General features: G+C 43.9%; 1 protein-coding gene across 1 annotated transcript in view; it reads left to right on the plus strand.

The window, feature by feature from the left end:
• Window positions 1-19,129, plus strand: part of Nostrin (nitric oxide synthase trafficking) — a 66,110-nt gene extending 46,981 nt beyond the window's left edge. Inside the window, 8 exon segments of the mRNA NM_001024260.1 lie at window positions 2,642-2,740; window positions 2,837-2,962; window positions 8,276-8,384; window positions 9,677-9,765; window positions 12,557-12,682; window positions 13,917-14,031; window positions 15,583-15,672; window positions 18,870-19,129. Of these exon segments, the coding sequence (NP_001019431.1) occupies window positions 2,642-2,740; window positions 2,837-2,962; window positions 8,276-8,384; window positions 9,677-9,765; window positions 12,557-12,682; window positions 13,917-14,031; window positions 15,583-15,672; window positions 18,870-18,994 (879 nt within the window). The 3' untranslated portion in view covers window positions 18,995-19,129.
• Window positions 19,130-20,875: the final 1,746 nt, after the last annotated feature.

Consider the following 20,875-nt stretch of genomic DNA (forward strand, 5'->3'; position numbering starts at 1 on the left):
ATAGTATCAACGAGGCCAAAATTCCACAACCGGCTAGGCCCTGGAATAACAGAGACCTTAATATTCCCTAAATGAGCACAGCACAACGTGGCCCTGAAGTTCTTGTCTTTATACCCACTAGATTAGTCCATCTCCTGCCACTCAGCAGAGAAGCTTATTTTTGCAGCAGATAGCTACAACAGAAACTCAAACTGGTCAAAGTGCAGAAATGAGATTGTGGGATGCTCAACCCTAAATGGGATGTCTGTGACACACTCCTTCACCCGAGGCTCAGGGATCATTGTGGAAGAAGGATCAGAAGGACCATAAGTGTCAGAGGGAACAGGCACGTGCATTCAAACAGCATGCTGGGAAAGACAGCACTGCTGCTCACAAGAGCTCACAATAGCGATGGCTATGTATGTAAGGCCGACACGAGATCAAGTTAGCCAAAATTCCAGCATGGTCGCAGAAGGGGCTCATGAAGTGCCACTCCAACAAAAAACTATCGATGACAACTGATGGCTTCTGCTTGATGGAGAGTCAATTTTCTTCAGGGATGCAATGACCGAGAGACTATGTATGCTCCGGTAGATTGTCCTACACTCAGGCACTTACAGCAACACTGAGTTGACTCAGTGAATTTAAAAAAGAGAACACATGAAATTGAGAGGGAAAAGTGGAGGGGAGACTGGGGAAGAGGTTGGAGGGGAGGGAAATAGGTGCATTTAATCAAAGCATGTTACATTCATGCATGAAATTCTCAAACAAAAAACTCATATACATAAAATAAAAGACTATAGCGGCTGGAGAGAACTCTTGGTGGTTAAGAGTACTTGCTGCTCTAACAGAGGACCTGTACAGTTCCCACTACTCCTATCAGGTGGCTCACAACCTCCTGTTTCAACTTCCTGTTACCTCTGTAACTCTAGTTTCAGAGGATTCGATGCCTTCTGGTCTCTGTGGGCACCTGCAGGTATGTGTCCCTAGACTCATGCAGATACACACACATATAAAAAAATAATAACCTTAATTAAAAAAAGAATAGAGAATATTGGGGCTGAGATAGCTCACTCAGTAGATTTGCCTAACAGAAGCCATAGGTTCAATCCCCATTAACACACACACACACACACACACACACACACACACACACACACACACATACACACACGAGGTATTGTTATATGTCTACCATCCCATCAGTAATTCTTGCCCACATCATGTAGAGACAACAGGATCAGAAGTTCATATCATCCTTTAGGTCATCCATAGCTAGGCTGGGCTACCTGAGACCTTGTCTCAAAAGAAGTGAGGAAATGACAGGAGAATGTGGTTACTTTACTGATTTTTTGCAATAAAAAATTACAATACATCATTTTCTTTCCTCCAACCCCTCCTTTGTTATCTTTCTCTCACTTTACTCCAAATACATGTCCTCTTTTTCTTTAGCTGTGATCATTAGAGCTTATTCTAACATATACTAGGAGCCACAACCAATTACAGTTTCTACAAGAAAGTCCATGCTAGGAACAAAAATGGGTTGAGCCCCTGGCACTAGATGGAGAACTTGCCAGTGGAAGAAGTATGCCCAAGAAGGCTTGCTATCTCTGCCCTGGTAACTTAACTGGTGATAGGTGTGTATTTCCTGATTTTAGCTCTTCTTTTGAAAAGAAGACTTATTTTATTTCTATTTATGTTATGTATGTATATCTGGTCTGTGTGGCATAGGTGCTGGGAACTGAACTAGAACCTTGGAAGAGTAGCGAATGTTCTTAAGCACTGACCCATGTCCCCAGGCCCTTGTTTTAGCAACACTATGGCAACACTGCTAACACTACGGTAAATGAGACCAAGAAGAAACTGAGAGCTTTCCCTCCCTAATTCTGGACAAAACAGTTAATAAACCTGTTTTTATTATTAATTTTTAAAAAATATTTACATGCACACATTTGTGTGTGTGTGTGTGTGTGTATACATGTGCCCATATGTGTGTGTGTGTGAGAGAGAAAGAGTGTGCACCACACCCATGCCCCTGAGCATGTCGTAGGCTACACGACATTTCTGGGACTTGGTTCTCTCCTTTCATCATGTAACAGAGGTTGCCGGGCCATCTCATTGGCCCTCTTTTTTTTTTTTTTTTTTTAATACTCAGTTCTTGTCTCCAGGTCTTCTTTTGATGAAGCCACCACCCATCATGTCATCTTTACTCCTCCAGAGGCAGGGAGGAGGATGGGCCTGCCTGCTTTGTCAACAACTGTGGAAGGACCTGAACTGTCAGGAAGCATTTCTAAGACTTGCATATAGGTCTTCCTGGGCCTTTGTCTCCTCTGAAGCATCAAAGCTGCGTCTTATGCCTTCTTTTCTCTTTGTCTCCTTTTTTTTTATTTAAACAAACAGCTGGTAACTTGTAGCGTCTGCCTACATGCTGTGTGAGGGTGAAGGATCAGAGGGAAGCTTGTGAGTTAAAGGAGTCTTAATGGGGGTATTAGGATATATATAAGTCATATCCCTGCCCTGGGAATCCCTCTGCACTGCAGTTTGGATATACCAAGGCAAATCTGGACAGTTTGCTCGAGCTATCTCACGATGGGGTGTGTGCGAAGGCTAGCATGCTTTGCATAACAAATACTTGATGGTCCCTCTTTTTTATTCTCTTCAGAGCATGCTGGAGCTGGAGAAGGAAAGAATTCAACTTTTATGCAATAACTTAAACCAATACAGCCAACATATTTCTCTTTTCGGACAAACGCTGACCACAGTGAGTAGTGGAGACAGCTCTGTTTCTGGTGTGCACGGGGAGGTTAGCGGGAATCAGTTCTTCAATCACCCCACTCTGCTTTTCTTGGTGATCCAGTGCCACACACAGATCCACTGTGCTATCAGCAAGGTTGATGTTGAAAAAGATATCCAGGCTCTAATGGAAGAAACTGCAGTCCTGTCTTTAGAAAACAAATCGGAGCTTCTGCTGGCTGACTACTTTGTAAGTATGGAGAGGCGGGAAGTGCCTTTAACAGTATGGCCCTGTATTGAGAAGTCAGACTGAGAACAGTGATAAAGAAAAGAGTGTCTGCTCCCTGTCCAAAGTCCCCACCCCAGACTCCCGAGCCCAAAGCTGGCCTTTGAACTCTTAATCTTACTGCTTCCACCTCCGGAAGGCTAGGATTGCAGACCTGTGTCACCATTGCCTGGGTGGAACGCTCTTCTTTTGTAATAAAGATGTTATTTTTGAACATAGTGGTATAAATAAAGAATAATCATGAGCTATACCTGCAGTGGTATTCCCTTTGAGGGAGGATGGGCTGGCCAAGCTTTAGAATCTTGCTGGGTCTTTGGCTTAGTGAGTATCACACGCTACCAGAACAGAACACAGCAGATTGGTAATTGACAGAGATTAGAATTATGGTTCTGGGCTGGAGCGTCCTGGTTGAGTGAGTCTGTCCAGGGTCTTCCCTGTTGCATTACAAAAGGATAGGAAAATGACATCACATGGACAAGAAAGCAAGGTCTGAACTCATTCCCAGGACAATGGCATTAGTCCATTCATGAGGAAAACACGCTAACATCCTGTCTCATGTCCTGAAAGTCCGTCTTCTCAGTCCTTCCACTCGGTGGTGGGACAGGTGTTTCTTTTTTTGTTTTCTTTTGTTTTTTCTAGACAGGGTTTCTCTGTGTAGCCCTGGCTGTCCTAGAACTCAATCTGTAGACCAGGCTGGCCTTGAACTCAGAGATCTGCCTGCCTCTGCCTCCCAAGTGCTGGGGATTAAAGGCCTGCACCGCCACCACCTATATTTCTATCTCATGAACTTTGAGGGGCATTTAAATCACACAGTCTTTTGTAAAAGTGGGTGTTCAGTGATTGTGAGGGTTTTCTGAACAAATGGTAAATTGACTCCCAATTCACTAGCTTAAACATTTACTGTCTCACATTTTACATGGTCAGGGCCTCTCAGTCCCTCACATGGCAAGGATAAAGGACTTTAGATGTCTCAAAGCTCTACGAGGAAAGGCTTAATTTCCAAGTTCACTCATGACTTGGCAGGGCTCTCAAGGTCCTCAAGAGCTGAAAATGGGAAATGTCATTTCTTTTCATATAAATTTCATTATAGCATATAAATGTGTATGTGTGTGTGTGTGTGTATGCCACTATATTTTTCTTTTATTTACCCTGCCTCCCATGACCTTTCCTCCTTCCTCTTCCCTGTTCTTGCTATCTCCCGTCTTCCCTGAAACAGTCTTCCTTCTGCTCAAGTCACACGCAACCCCTTCCTCTCGCTGATTCTCTCCTTTCTTCCTCCCCTCTCAAAGATTCTTTTCTGCCTCCACTTTCTGTATCTGCACACTTATATGTTCACAAGCACTCATGCACACACAGACACACACACACACACATAGACATACACACACACACATACAAACACACACACATACACATAGGCACACACAGAGAGATACAAACACACACACAGGTACCTTTAAATTCTGCAATATGAGTCTGTCCATCTCTTGCCTTACAACCCGTGGCAGCCTGCTCACCTCTGGATGAGTGACCAAAAAGACGCAAAGCCAGAGAGATGAAGCACAGTGCTCTGTAAACCAGTCCCAGAAGTGACCTCTCATCTCATCACGGTCTGTTTGTTAGAAGTCAGTAGGTGTAACCCTTCCTTACCCAAGGTCAAGGTGCACAGAGATATAAGTCCCAGGCGGGGGAGACATTAGCATGTTTTAAAGATCCCAACCCTTGAAAACTAGGACCAAAAGATCTGAGCCCTACTCTTCGGGCATTTGGGGAATCCTGCCGTAGGATGATCCTTATTGCTGAAAATTGATCATCTTCCCCAATCAGAGCCCGGCTATCTCGTGTCTGTTACTGGGCCCCAGTCTCCTGGGTATTTGCATGACAGATGTGAGCTGAACATACACTCTGCTTCTTAGAGGAAATTCTCTGCCTCTAGGAGCTTGTCATTTTAATTAGAATGTTCTAGGAGCTAGCTGATCAAAAACAAAACAAACAAAACAACAACCACACACACACAAAAACCAACACAAACACAAAAACAAACCTCTCCCTCTGTCCCTCAAGCTACTGGACTCAAGTGACCTTCATACCCCAGCCTTGCAAGTAGCTCGGAACTCCAGGAACCTTCATTTTTCCTTTCTGTTTCAGTGGTGGGAGGAGTGAATATGCACAGGGTCCGGCATGTGGCAGGGGAGCACACTTTGCCCCACACTTCGTACCTAGGAGCTGATGATTGACTTGTACAAGTGGCTTCCAGAAGCCACTGTGCTGTCCGCTGGAACTCACCCACGCTTCCAGCTCTCTCCCAACTCTGATCTCCGCAGCCAGCCTACTCATGCTCTCCTACTGCATTAATCAGACCCCTGACTGGCTGGAGCCAAGAACTGGTACCCTATTCAGAGTACAGGAGACAGAGGGGGAAGGGAGGAGATGGGGACACACTCTGAATCCTGACCACATTAACCCCCCCCCCCCCCCCCGTCTACCAGCCACGCAAGTTGTTTAACTTTATTAATTTATTTAATGCATATACATTCAGAGACCAGAAGAGGGCATCAGATTTCCCTTATAGATGGTTGTGAGCCATCATGTGGTTGCTGGGAATTGAACTCTAGTACCTCTGGAAGAACAGCCAGTGCTCATAACCGCTGAGCCATCTCACCAGCCTGCCAGTTGTTTTTTTTTTAATTGTCATTATTTTCCTACCTTAGCAAAGGTGAAGGGTGTTATTAGCAGCAATGTGTGCTCAATGCAGAAAGTGGGGGTGACAGGAGCCCAAGGGGACAACGCCCTCTTTCCCTTCTAGCCTTAGATGAGCAGGAGTACAGGGATTGTATCTCCTGATTTCTTGCAAAGGGAAATGAAAACGCTCTTACAGCCCAACTTGTTGATAAAATAAGGGAATTCTGGGAAATTCAACCAGGGTTCTATTGCACTGTAGGGAGTTAGGATGGCTCACCTACAATTGACATGCTCGTGGGAATTTATGATTAAGAAACTTCACAGCACTAGAATTCAACTGTACAGTTAAATCTGTCTCAAATGACTGACTAGGATTATCACGATATCCTTAAGGCTAAGTTTTCCAGAGCCTTGATTCTCAGTCGTGGGCAGTGAGCTTTTATCCAGTGCTTTCTTGTTTACTCAGACAGGAGCAAACGAGACAGGGGAGGGAGCTGAGAGGACCAGTGAGCCTCGTGGAGCTGTTATACATTCTGCAAAGTCCCTGTTCAAAGGGCTGTGGTTTTATATGCCTCTCCCGGGACTTCTTTTGTGGGGGGAAGAAGGACAGAAGGAGAGACAGTCCCTGCCCTCAAGTGGATGGGTTGGAAGTAAAAAGAAAAGATGGGTGTGAGGATGAACATTGCCGTTTCCTTCTTCCAACACTGTTTTAGAGCCTCAGACGGGCAGAGAGACAGTGAAGTGTACCTGTTGCTTTCTTACCAGTTATAATCAAAATGTCCCTAGTGGGCTGCCAAGGCAGCTCGGGCGGTGAAGGCATTCGCTGGCATATCTGTAACTTTCATTTCAGACACATGGCAGAAGGACAGAACCAATTCCTGCAAGTTGTCCTGTGACAACAGGTGCAAATAAATAAATGTAATAAAGTCAGAAAACACCACTGTCACCTACCGTTTATCGATACAATAAGGCTATTCTGGGACATTTAACTGGGATTCTGTTGAAATGTTAAGAGATGGCATTAGTGGCAATGCACCTTTAAATACTAGGTGTCCCCAACAGACCCAGTGCAGGAGCCACAGCATGATGGAATTCCTCGGTGAGAACTTAGGGCTAGAGTAAGGGCTCCTTGGTTTAGTCAGTTCTCACCTAAGGGCTGTGAACACTTCTGAGGCCTCTACTCCCTGCAGCCCCGAGAAGGAGTGGTGGAAAACCTGCGGTGAAATTATTGCTTTTGTGTTTAGGGACTGAATACCTGCTGGTTTCGGCCCGTTCTTCTTTTGTTTCTCTATGTCACAGGTGGGATGAGATAAACACAGCCAACCTCTTAAGAGTAAGAAGTGCATATCATAGAGATGCAGGGAGGCATATTGTGTGCCCTAGAAAGAAAACCCTTTAATCAATCTGTCATACTTGTGTGGGGGTGACACACTCACTTTGCGTCCTGTGTGACACTTCACGGTGGTTTAGCTAAAGCCAGGCTCTCTCTCTCTCAGTACCCATGGATCTAGTTTTTCCACTCCCTCAATAGCTCCTCCATTCCTTTATGGGTTCAGTCACCTTCTGCGCCACCAGTTTTTGTTTTTTTTTGTTTTTTTGTTTTTTTCTTTTCATCCAACCCTGAAGGAATCCATATGAGAACTCATACACCAGCAGGTATTGTGGCTTATGCTTATAGTACCAGCTCTTGAGAGGCAGAGGCAGAAGGATTGCTGTAAGTTCAAGCTCAACAGACTGAACTAAATAGTGAGATCCTATCTCAAAATAATAGTAATTTAAAAAAAAAAGCAAAACAAAACCACATAAACTTGGCAGCTTCAGTCCTAACCTCTAATCCACACAGGCTACATGTTCTTCCAGCAGTTTTTTGTTTGTTCGTTTGTCTGTTTTGTTTTTTCTTTTTCTATTATTGCTCCTGATAGACTCTCCACGGAGCCCTGTTCTCCTTTCTTTGCACTGTTTGAACTCCATTCACTGGACCGAGAAGTCGGGGTAAAGTCTACATACAGTCTTGCTGCTTGTGCTATTGCTGCACACATGGCCTTGAATCGCTGGTTCTCCTAACGTGTTTTGGGAGCTAATTGGGTAGAGCATCCTCTGGGGGCTGAGCATTCGGTCTAGCTCTAGTTGTAGTCCTCATACCAAGCCAACACGGCATTCAGTACACATCTGTTCCACTCTGAAGGCAATCCTAACTTGGGGCTCACACTTTAGAGTCCTACAGTGGATGAATAAAAGCCTCGGGTTTGAATCAATATCAATAATGTCATGAAATATGAGGTATCCTATAAAGAGTTTATTTATCAAGAACCTGAAATCACTATAGAAAATCTCTTCCTCCAAGAATAATTTGTTTTACTAAATAAAATGCTCCCCTGGGCCCTGACAAATTGTGAATGAGACGTCTCCCAATCAATCAGGCCTAAAACAGGGAGAACAATGTGTGCGAACCAAAGACTATTTTTATTTTTCAATCCTGCCCCCTCTGATAAAGTTAAAACCACCAAATATGACTGAGAGTCTCAGAACAACTAGGAGCAGTGACTTTCTCTTTTCTGTTGTGTTATTAAATGGCTTTTTCTTTTCCTTCCAAAGGAAGAAGATCCAAAGAACCCAATGGACAAAGAGCGACGGAAGTCTTTAATAAAACCCAAACTGTGGAGACTGCAGAAAGACATTGAAAAGGCCTCAAGAGACAAAGAAGGTGGGTGATTTTCATGCCACAGAACCATGGCTGGCCATGCAGTGTGAGCAGAGCAGGCTGGCCTCACACGTGTGACCATCCTCCCGTCTTGCCTGTGCGGTGTCCGGCTTGTGTTAACATCCTTGGATGCTGGATGAAGGAAAGGATTAAGTCACACTCAGAAGCTTTACTTGGAGTTAGCATTTGTCTGCTTTTGTGGGTGGAGTTAGACAGGGATCCTCCAGAGAACTGCATTTTAAATCTAAGTTGTGTTCAATTAAAGGAAAATAAGTTAAAGTCATATGCAGGCAGGTGGGCTGGCTCAGTGAGTAAGGGCATTTGCCCTGAAAACCAGATAATGTAAAGCAGAACCCTGGAACCCAGGTAAAGGTGAAGTGGGGGTTAGGTGCTGGGGGGCACACCACCAAGGCATCCTGTGACCTCCACATATGCTCCGTGGCACATGTATTACACACACACACACACACACACACACACACACCATTAATAAAATAAACCTTAAAGAGTCGTGTGTGGCGTCTGCCGTGAGTTGGAATGCAGACTGGGCTACATGGTGATTTGAAGCCTGGGTGAGACCCTATTTCAAAAAAATCAAAATCAAGAAAACAAAAAACGTATAAAAGGACATTTGTTGTCATTTTCGAGAACTATAGAAGTAGTTCACTGCTGTGCTTTAGAAATGCACAGTTTTATTGTTTCTCAAAGTGGCTGGGATGAGAGGCAATTTGGTGATCCTAACATGGTTTGGGGCTTTCATTTCTGTCCTTTTACTAAGTTTTGAAATGATTCGACATTTATTCATGTCAAATCGCATCCCGGGGATTCAGATGAGTTAGCATGTGAAATGATTCCAAAAGCAGGACAGACCACAAGACAGCCACACACCTGTGGTCCAGCGCTGTCCAGCATCTGAGTGTGGACCGCGGGATTTCATGTTGATGGAACTCGGATGGGAGAGGTAAAGAAAACGAGAAGAAGCTAGCACAATCGTGTAAATGTAAGGAACATTGAAACAGGCCAAAGGAAACTCAAAATCTTATCCAGAAAAGTCCAGCCAGATCCTGTAAGCACCAGCATTTCTCAAATTTCATCAGCTGAGGGTAACTGAACTGTATGTTATCCATTGGGTAAGGCCCTGTGACTCCTACATAGAGAGAATCCCCCTGACATTAAGGAAGTCCTATGGGGGTGTGTCACTTCAAGCCTTTGGGCTCTCTTGGATGGGAACTGTCCCCTGCTCTGACCTACTAGGACTGGGTGAAAGGTGACCTAGAATATGCTTTCATTTTCAGGCCTGGAACAGAAGCTTAAAGCACTTGCCAGCAGTGCCTCCTTTTCTGATGCTAAGAGCCAGAAAGATGCAGAGACGCTAATGGACGAGGTAAATGTTAGCGGAGTGCATTTTGTGATGAACCGGTTATTTTTAATATATTTGTCTTTCAGCCCAGTTACCCTGTTCGCTGCTCCTTCCTCCTGACTCAGAACAATTGAGTGGGAGAGCTGAGACCGCCAGCTCCTCCACGGGCCATTTGGGGGATGTGGAAAACTCCTACCACCTAGAAATGCTTATTTTGTTCTAAATTGAATTCTCCAAAGAGATGCATTCTTTAGGGAAATCACAGGCACTTTGACCCTGGCAAGTGATCGAAATCACCGGGTAGCCATTCACAAGAAGCCGATCTTATGATTTAGCTTTGCTGGTCGCAGAAACCCGAGATGTTAGCATTCTTATCTGAAAAGTGGAAATATTGATACTTAACCATAGAGCTTTCTGATAATATACATCATTGTTCAGAAAATGCTACGGCCGAGCTCGGAGAAGAAGCTCTAAGTGTGACCGACATCTTGTTTGGCTTGACTATTTGCTTTATACAGTGGTGAGAAAGTTTACCCACATAGCCATTTTGTTTCCACTTTCAGTATAATGTACAGTAAATCTCGAGGAAACATCCTCAATCCATTATGAAATGGTCTTTGCACCCTGTGATTTTGCCCAATGTAAGCTAATGTAAGATTCTGAGCACGTCTTAGGTCTGCCAGCCTAAGTGGGGGATGTTCTGCTGGTTAGCGTATTATAGCAATTCTCAGCTAACACCGGGCATATTGGGATGCAACTTCATGAGTGGAGGCACGGCTAAAGTTCTTAATACAATTCTACTTTCTATTTTCCTTCAACTGACATCAGAGTCCTCTGAAAACAAGAAAGAGACGGGGCTACAATCAGGAAGACGGCATGGGGGTGTGGCAAGAAGGGCAAGGGAGTGTGGCAAAGGAGGTCATGAGTGTGGCAAAGGAGGCAAGGGGTGTGGCAAAGGAGTGAGCTATTTTAGAGACAAAATTTTAGAGGAATTTGGATAGGAGTGGGAAGGTGCTAGAAGAGGGTATGTGCTGTGGTCTGAATGCTAAGAAGTCGGCTCATATTAGTTAATTCAAGAAGAATCCCAGAAGAGCAGGCATTTTAATAATATTTTGAAGGATCGAGGAATCTGAGAGAAGTTTCTCTACCCAACCCGACTCTCCTGAGAAAGTAGGTATCTCATAATTGTCCCCAACTTGAGAGTTCGAAGTGGCTTGGGAAAAGCTGCCAGAGGCAGCCAGCTATAACTTTATATATATATATATATATATTAGAATATATTTTCTTTCATTGGAAGGCTACTGCAGAAATGACCCTAATGCTTCCTATGAAAATAAAAGGTCTAAATCTGTTTACTTGGGAACAGAGATCTGAAATCCTACTGCAATGATGTGTGGGTGTAATTTATAGGAAATCATAAAACAGACTGTGGGGACATTTTCTGTGATGGCACAGAATGTTCAATGAACTAATTCAATGCACATGGTATTTACCAAAATAAGGCCACCAAAAGCATGGCACCAGTTCCTCTGGCTGTCTGTGCGTGAAGCTTGCTTGTCATCGTCAGAATCAACAGTGTATTATCATCGTTTGTTCAAAACCTAACCTGACTCACACAGAAGAAAAGGGAAACGTTAATCCACGAACTCATGATATCTATGAACACAAAGCTTTCATGTGGTGGGTGCCAAATGCCATGGCAACTCCCTTAGACAAGCTGTGCATCCAGGGAGAGGGACACTGGTGGTATTGATGGATTTTGTAGTACCCAGAGAAGAGTTCTTGGAGGAGAAGCTTGGCTTCACTTAAATTCTTTCCTGTTGCACCATCTCCTGAACCCTGAAGCACCGTATTTGATTGAAGGAGGTTAGCAAAGAAGCATTCAGAGCAGATGCTATCTGCACAGGCTGGGATGAACGCCGCTCCAGAGAGAGCTCCATGTGTTCTCTGATGCTTTGAAATACACCAGAACTGGGGCCTAACACCAGAGGGATGGGGAGTCTGGCTTTCATTCGAGGTGTACCTGTTCCAAGGTGCAGTGAGCTGTGCTGGGGATCAGGGCTGTTGATGCAGAATTTAACTTTATAGTTGAGACATAAGGGTGACGAACACTATGCCAGAGAAAGAGAAAAGAGAGGTAGAAGGGAGAGGCTAAATCACACCCTTCCTATGTGTATTCTACAATGTGATTGCTCCTGACGGAACAGAGCCAAAAAAGAATTATAAAGTTTTAGTTCAAGGTCAAGGCCAGAACGGGAAGAAGCTAGGAACTTAACGTCACTCCTTGTTTTTATACTCAAATATGCAGGATACCACATCAATACTGGTTCCAGTTGAGAGGAGCCATGTTACTAAATTTTTCTGGGTAATAACAAGATGTGCCTCTTTCAATAATAGCAAACACAACTCCCACACATTTTGGTGGATACTGTGTATATTCTCCATTTTTTTAAAACACTGCCTCGTGGCTCTCAGAGAACCTTCTGCAGTCAACACTTATTTTCTTTCTTGTTCCTCGGGAGGGGGTGGAGATGGAGCATTGTCTAAAGCTGTTCATTGTCACAAACTTATCAAACACGTTTTCTTTGCCATAATTTCGAGAGCAAAGTCTAAGTAAGACACATCCCGGTTTTCCCCTATGTTGCATGGAGTAGACATCTTACTCTTTGTGTTTCCCCTGTGTATCTGTGTGTGAGCTGAACGTATGTGTTTCTAGAACTCTCTCCCTTTGAAGATATGCGGAGATTCCTTTATTCACGTGGCTGTGCCTCGTTCTCGTGAAATGTCCTCATGTGACCCTGTGATGTGTCCACAGAACAGCTTGAAACTAGACCTTTTGCAAGCGAACTCCTACAAGCTGTCGACGGTGTTGGCAGACCTGGAGCAACGGCCAAAGCCCTGTCATCCGTGCAGCAACTGCATTTTCAAGTGGAAGGAAAAGGTAACGAGATCGATCGGGTGGGACATGCTGGGATGCGCCTGTGCAGTGGAAGGGCCTAAAAGAACGTCAAGCCAGCAATGTGCGCCATATTTAAGCCCCAGGTTCTTACTGCAGCTATTAAGATAAATTTACCTTTATTCCTTTTGAGCACGACAAAAGGCTGAAAACAACAGAACACATCCTTTGGAACAAGACTAAATCACTCAACTGAGAAAAAGCTTAGGGTTTCTTCTCTCTCTCCACACCTTAACTTCAGCTTCACAGTGTGCTGCTGTAGAAATTTCTGCTGACTTGAAATTTGGGTATTTCTGCAGACCTAAACTATAAGATCTTATGCATCGGGTTCACCTTAGCACAGTGGAAATGCACGCCCGGGTGCACAGTCTATGTGATGTGGATAATAGGAGTACAATTTTAAAGCCCACCACAAACACAGGTTGTCTGTGAAGGGCTACACACACTCTGGAAATTGTCGGTAGACAGTTATTGCTTGTAGATAGTTTCGTTACTGTTCAGAAGAGGGGTCTGTAAGCAAACATTCAGTAATGAAGGGACGATATTCTTTCTGAAGTGGTCTCCATCATTTTACTGGGGCCTGTCTTAGGGTTTTATTGCTGTGAACAGACACCATGACCAAGGCAACTCCTATAAGGACAACATTTATTTAGAGCTGGCTTACAGGTTCGGAGGTTCAGTCAGAACATGGCAACATCCAGGCAGGGATGGTACAGGAGGAGCTGAGAGTTCTACATCGTCATCTGAAGGCTGCTAGAAGAATACTCGCTTCCAGGCAGCTAGGATGAAGGTCTTAAAGCCCCACCCACAGTGCCACGCCCACTCCAAAAAAGACCACACCTACTCAAACAGGGCCACACCTTCTAATAGTACCACTCCCTGGGCCGAGAGCATTTACAGACCATCACAGAGGTCCATTAAACTTGGATTTCAAAAATATCGCTACAAATGTTTCTATTAGGCCCAGGCATTCAGGTCCAAATAGGAAGCGTGGACATGAATTATGATAATCGTCTCATCCTGAAAATATTTTGCCTTTGGAGCAAGAAGACTTAAACACAGAAGGTTTTAGAAATGTTTTGATTATGTCTGCATCATCCCTATTAAAAAACGCGCACACAAATTCCAAGGAAACGACATACAGAAAACAATGTCTCATGAATATTTATAACACGGTCGTTTAGAATTACTTTCTTTTTACTAAAACCTATTTGAACAGGAGCACTCTCATTCTTACGTGAAAATATCCCGGCCTCTTTTGACGAAGAGATTAGAGAAAGCTGAGAGCAAGGCCCCCGCGGGTGAGCAGAACAACCCGAGCTCTTCACGTCCAGGTAACCCAGTGCCCCAAATAATTATGAACTACATCCTATGGTTAAATCACATCTCTATATTTAAATATGATTTCCAAACTACATTTACCTGTAGTTGTAAAAAAAAATTTTACCTCATGGTTGAGAGTAATGAATTTGTTAAGCATCTGAATTTTTATTTCCAAATGTAGAAAAATAAAAGTAGGAAGGAATCACAGAGTGCAGGCTGGGAAACTCATTTGATAACATGAGAAGTTATGAATGCAAAGGTACACATATATACATGCGTACATACATACATACATACATACATACATACATACATACATACATATGTTGTTGAACCCACATAACTCTATTCAAATTGTCCCAGCAATGGTGGCGGTGCTCCTCATTACCCACCCCAATGTTCTGGGATCTCCAGGGAAAGACACATACTCGCAGCCTTATATTTTAATAAGTGTTAAACAGCTCAATGGCTGGGCCGCTTCCAAACCTCCATGTGGCTAACACTCTCCCCTCGGATAGTCCTGAATTATTACTAAGACCTATATTCTATCTGGGCTGCCCCAGACCCAGACCTGAAGCTCCCTCCAGCTGAGTTCCCCAGCACCTGCAAGACAGCTATGTCCTCTGTCCGGCACCTCTCAGGCGTGGCCTCTATTCCTTTCCTGGCATGTCAGCTATCTCCCTTCCTGCTCCTTCCTCAGTCCCTTGCCTGGGAATCCTAAACCCCCACCTCTCTCCCCCTGTCCAGTCACTGGCCACCAGCAACCTTATTTACCAATCAAAACCAACTGGCTGTAGGGTCCCTCGGTGTCTTACGTGCGGATGTGCAGTTTCTTCATATAATTTTGGGCACCAAATTAACATAATACTTGCAGCATTAGATCAAATCCACAACATACATACATACATACATACATACATACATACATACATACATACATACACACACACACACACACACAGGTCATTGTCCCTCAACTATATACCTTTATCTCATATCTCCTGGGTTGTTATTGTTTTTTTTTTTATTTTTTTATAAGAAATGAACCAGAAAGATTTGTAGTAAAACCTAAGGCACTGAGGTCCACATAATCTATTCAAAAGAGACTGGTGAATTTTTTGAGAAACAGTTCCCTAAGCAACAAGGGATGCTGATAGCATACACTCCAAATACCCCCTAGCTCTACCTGAATGGCAAATCTGGTGTGTTTTAAAAAGAAAAATGTGTCTACTAGACATATTACCTAATGATATAGACTGTGTTCGTGTAGAGAGCAAACAATTTTAAACTACCATAGTTGTTATCAGTACAAGAGGAAGTTTTTCTCCAGAATTTTATTTTCCGTTTTACAATCTGGGTTTGGGGTATATAATATGCATAATTTATATCCATGTTGGGTATATTATAGGAATTTATTGAATCAATGAATAGATATTATATAAAATTATAAAGTTCTTGGGAAAATTTAAACTAGGCACCATACTGTTAAGCGAAGAATCCCGACTGTGTTCATTTTGCCCACGAAGTCACCATGGTGACTATAATTTATTCCAAAACTCTAGGCTCTAGTGTGTCCCAAGGCAACAACCAACTTTGCAAAGCCTTATACACCTTCCAAGCCAGGCAAGATGATGAGTTAAACTTGGAAAAAGGTAAGATGCGTTCTCCAATCTTTTAATTTCTTTTTCACGTTGCGACCCCTCCTGAGAATAAGCTCCTGTCTTACCAGGACAGTGGTAAGTTGTTGCTGGCTGAGGTTTACAGTCAGAGCACAGAGATAAATAGGGAGCCTGAAACTAAGGCTCATCTAATGACAGCTAATGGTCATCTCATGTTTCTATGTGACAGGCACTGTTGCAAGCGTCTCATTCGATTATTAGTCACAGAACCATAAGGCAGACAGTATTTATTCCTGTGTTATAGCCGAGAAGAATAAAACACAGAAACCTTAAGTACTTTGACTAAAATCATGAGCAGGGGCAGAGCACGGTTTGAACCTAGAACCCAGTAATGCCCTGGACCACAGCACTACACTGGGGCAGAATGCCACTAATGGGAATTCATTGGAGAAAGAGCCCTATATTTTTGTTTTTCAGATGGCAGAGTTGCAGAAAAGCAAAGTGATGTCTTCCTTAGTATGACAGAAAGTTCTAGAATCTGAGTCCATTGATTAGTGTTTGTCTCTGATATCTCAGAAAAGAACTGAGAGTCAGCCTAAGGGATCAGATCCCTCTGTGTCAGACGTATTTCCCAGGGAAGTGTTTTCTGATATTTTCTATAAACTAATATTCTTAAGTAAGATATCCAGCCTCTGCTTTCTTCAAGTATCTCTAGTTGCATGTCCAAGCTAAGGCACAGGGACCTATAAATGTGCCCATGGAAAAGAATTGTGCCATAAGAGAAAGCTTATAAGCCATGACCAGGATCTAGCCATCCACTTGACTCTGCCTCCAAAGTACTGGGATTGAAGGCGAGCGCCACCCCTCCCGGACTCATTCCGTTTCTGTGTGCCAACGGTACTGGTGGTATAATTCCCAATCATTTGTTTGGATTTGTTTAAATTTCATCAGACAACCTACTGTTGAGAGAGAGAGAGAGAGAGAGAGAGAGAGAGAGAGAGAGAGAGAGAGAGAGAGAGAGAGAGAACACAAAGTCAGAATGAGCTCACATGAGAAGACATAGCAGACCATGGCTGAGAAGAGAAGCAACCATTTCCTGTGCCCTCAGAATGAAGCTTAAGCAGAAAAAGAGTGAGCAAAAGCCGAACCTGACAATAGTGATGAACACAAGCAGATGTTGGGCCCTGGAGTGGGTGTTTCTACTTGGATGGATGAGAGGCAGCTTGTTAGTCAGTCTTTTAATGCTGTGAGACAAACCACCCGAGAAAAAACAGCTTAAGAAAAGAAACGGTTATTCTGGCTCCTGGCTTCCCAAGTCTCAGTTCGTTCAGCTGTTCAGGTCTGTGGAGAGGCAGAACATTTTCTAGATGAAGGTTGTAACAATGGAAATAAGCTGCTCAATCCTTGCTAGCCAGCAAGCCTGGGGTAGGAAGGAGAGGGGTTAGGGACAAATGACCACCTTCAAGAGCAAGCCTTTCAATGACTTCCTGCAAACGGATCTTTCAATAGGCCATCGATAGGAATGCATTGATGACATCAGCACCCTCATTCTCCCATCACCTCTTAACAGCACAACCCTCTGTAGTCTAAGCCTTCAACTCTAAGCCTTCAACACACAGGCCTTTAAGGGGACACTGTTACAAACAGTAACATGGCCAGAGAGAAAGAATTCTTTCAAGCCCGAGGTTTAACCAAAGTATTGAAAGTATGCTGGGCCAGCTCTCAAGCTTACAGTTTCTAACATCACAGTAACCCACTCCTCCTTCTCATTTTACTTTTTACTCTCTGTGAATTTCACATCATGCACCCCAATCCCATTCCTCTCCCTGTCCCTTCGAACCCTCCCTCCACCCTTGCAACCTCCCCATGGAAAGAAAAAAAAAAATCTAGTGGTAGAAGCTGTAGTGTGTCACAGTGTATCCCAGTGTGCCCTTTTGTCCACACTACTTGTAAATGTTCATTGGTCTTCTGCTATACTATCAATACTGGATCCTCACAAGGACTCCTCTTTGATATCCTGTTGTTGCCCTGTGTCATGGAGATCCTTGTAGCTTTGGATCTGCAGGACCGGCCCCTTTATGAGCTCCCGCAGTTCACAGATGGGGTAGATGCTGGGGTCGGCCAACTCAAAGCCCTGGAGCTGGGTGTGGGTGGAAGCTGAGTCAGACCACCAGGGTGAGCTCTCCAGCACTGCCCTGGCTAGGCCAGCTCACCCAATGCTGCAGCCAGCAAGGGCACAGCCAGCTGTCCTGCTCTCATACCCTTGAGGCCTGCTCATCAACAGCAGTCCTGCCCAGGCCCTCGCCCACTCTCCTGAGTGTTCAGCCAGTGAGGGGTGGGGAGGGGATCTCACCCACACCACCACAGAGCAGGAAGACAAGTTTGGGGCCAGCTCTCCCATGCTCACAAACTCAGGCCTGGCTTACTCTGCCCCTGCAGCCAGTGTCAGCTCTACTGTGCTACTCAGGTGAGGTGCAGGGCCAGCTCCCCCATTCTCACAGGTCTGGGGTCAGCTCTCCTAGGGGCAAAGGGGCATAAAGGGCATAGGAAATTAGGTAAGAACTGTATTAGAAATTCGGCTTTCATTATGTCCTTAAAATTATCTCCAAATTGATATTTTATTAAAGTTATCTAAATTAATGAATGGAGGAGGCTATGGGAAACTGCCGAAAGTTCAAAACTGAGTGCAGATGTGACACAGGGAGTTATAAAATTTTTAAGAAAAACTATTAGGACGGGCTGGGGATTCAGCTCAGTGGTAGAGCGCTTACCTAGGAAGCGCAAGGCCCTGGGTTCGGTCCCCAGCTCCGAAAAAAAAAGAACCAAAAAAAAAAGAAAAACTATTAGGAGAGACATCTAATAAACTATTCTAAACCATCATGGCCACCATTATGCCCCTTAAGATATGGACAGCAAGGAAGAGCTTGCTGACAACCTATCCACTGTAGAGCGAGTCAGCCATAAAAAGTCTATCAGGATTCTGTTTCTATGCACACTCTTAGCACAGCACAGTAGTTCGTCATTTCCCTCTTTCTAGCAGTCTCTGTATTGTGGCTGTTTCTTGCAAAGTGCTCAATAAAACTTTGCTTCACCTGACTCAAGCGCAGAACGCGATGTTACCAAGTAGTTCCCCAGATACAGACTGTTCTTAAAGATTCTTACCAACCCTTACCTGGCATGTGTTCACGCTACACAGAACCATCTGTCTAACTCAGTGTGGGTCCTCACAGGAGACATCGTGACCATACATGAGAAGAAAGAAGAAGGATGGTGGTTCGGCTCTTTAAATGGGAAGAAGGGCCATTTCCCTGCTGCCTATGTGGAGGAGCTGCCTCCAAAGGCTGGACAGGCATAAAACAAGAATGGACGCACCAGTGGCCTTGCACAATCTGTAAACAATGTGGTGTTAAAAAAAAAAAAAACTCTGCGCTTCACAGTACGTGGAGTTATTAACTTCAAACAGAGTCAAATAAAAGACAGTTGAATAAGACAAAAGGTTTATGGGTTCCTAGACTTTCTAAAAACTCTAAAGATGGTCTACCTGTGACAAAGAAGAGACAGTTATCTAGACTGCCTGAAATCATATCATAATCTGTAAGCACACAATAGGTAAAATTTAGGTGCCTTTTTATTTCTAGATTTGGGTGGCAACTAGACCCAGCAGGCCTCTAAGGGGTCAAGCAAGGCCTGGAAAGTAAGAAAGAACACAGACCAAAGTCAGTTAACAGTGACAGGCAAACAAGATTCAGTGTAACAGACACAAGTTGGAGAGCAGAAAAAGGGTCATGAGCCAGGCTCCAAAGTCTACTGGGTTAAAGAGGGGGTGTGACACAAGAAGTCCAGTCTAGAGTCTCAGCAGAAGGTCTCAGGGCAGAATGCAGTTTCAACCAGAGCCCAGGACCTTTGGAGGCAGTGACTTCTCATTGGTCCCTGACCACCACCAATTGCCTAGTGAGGTCAAATGCAAGTCAGAGATTGCTTAGGTCTTAGGAAAAGCAAATAGGAAGGGCAAGGAGGGGTGGTATGTGAAATTTTGTGTCTCTTTTTCTGTATGGAACTTCTTTTGCCAATTGAAAAATTGGGTCATTGTGGAAGAAAAGCCTTAAGCAGCTTCCTACTGAAAGGAACTTTAATACTAATAAGAACCTATTGAGTAGGAAGCAGAACACAACGTTCCCCACCAAAATGGACCTTTTGTTGGTGTGTGTGTGTGTGTGTGTGTGTGTGTGTGTGTGTGTGTGTGTGTGTGTGTGTGTGGACAGGAACTCACTATATAACCTAGGCTGATTTGGAACTTACTATGCAGACTAGGCTGTCCTTGAACTTGTAGAGATCTGCCTACCTCTGACTTTGCCTCACAAATTCTCAGATTACAGGCCACAATAGGACATTCAAGCAGCTTCCTCAAATGCCCTTTCATAAGAAAAGCTTGAGAGTGAAAGCAAACTCCCCAAAGGGCAGCAGTGTATAATGGAGTCCTTATGGTAGCAGCTTGCAGAAAATGGAGATCACACACTCAAGTGAATGACAGAGTGCTGGCACAACTTGAGGTCTCATCCAACTAGAATGTCCCTCAGAACCTTCATGTCTGCATTTATTAAAACCCTCTCGTTATTCCCCTGTGCCCTCCTTTTCCTTTAATTCACAATTTTTTAAAATGGAAAATTTCAAATCGGGAAATATCAGTTGTTAATGTTTTATTACACTCTGATCTAGTGCACAACTAACAGTGACATGTGAATACAGATAGTAAGCCTCAAGGAACTCGAGTAAAGTCTGCTATATTAAACATAACTTAAAACCCAGAAGAGCAGGCCAAAATTGTTCTCTGTTGGTTGTCTTTTTAAAAATAAACTTTATTATTCAAAACACTTCCAAGTAAATGAAAATATCACACAACAAAAATTAAGCAGACCCACAGTCTACACAACTCAACAGTTAGGTGTTCAGAATGGAATCCAGGAGGCTTCACGTTAAGATTTACACATTCAAACTGAGAACAGGACCCCGTTGGAGGAATTAGAGGAAGGATTGAAAGAGTTGAAGGAGCTTGCAACCCCATAAGAACAACAGTGCCAACCAACCAGAGCTCCCAGGGACTAAGCCACTACCCAAAGACTATACATGGACTGACCATGGGCTCCAACTGCATAGGTAGCAATGAATAGCCTAGTAAGAGCACCAGTGGAAGGGAAGGCCCTTGGTCCTGCCAAGACTGAACCCCCAGTGAACGGGA

This window comes from Rattus norvegicus, chromosome 3, assembly GCF_021556685.1.
Source record: "Rattus norvegicus strain SHRSP/BbbUtx chromosome 3, alternate assembly SHRSP_T2T, whole genome shotgun sequence".
In the NCBI taxonomy this organism is placed as follows: Eukaryota; Metazoa; Chordata; class Mammalia; order Rodentia; family Muridae; genus Rattus; species Rattus norvegicus.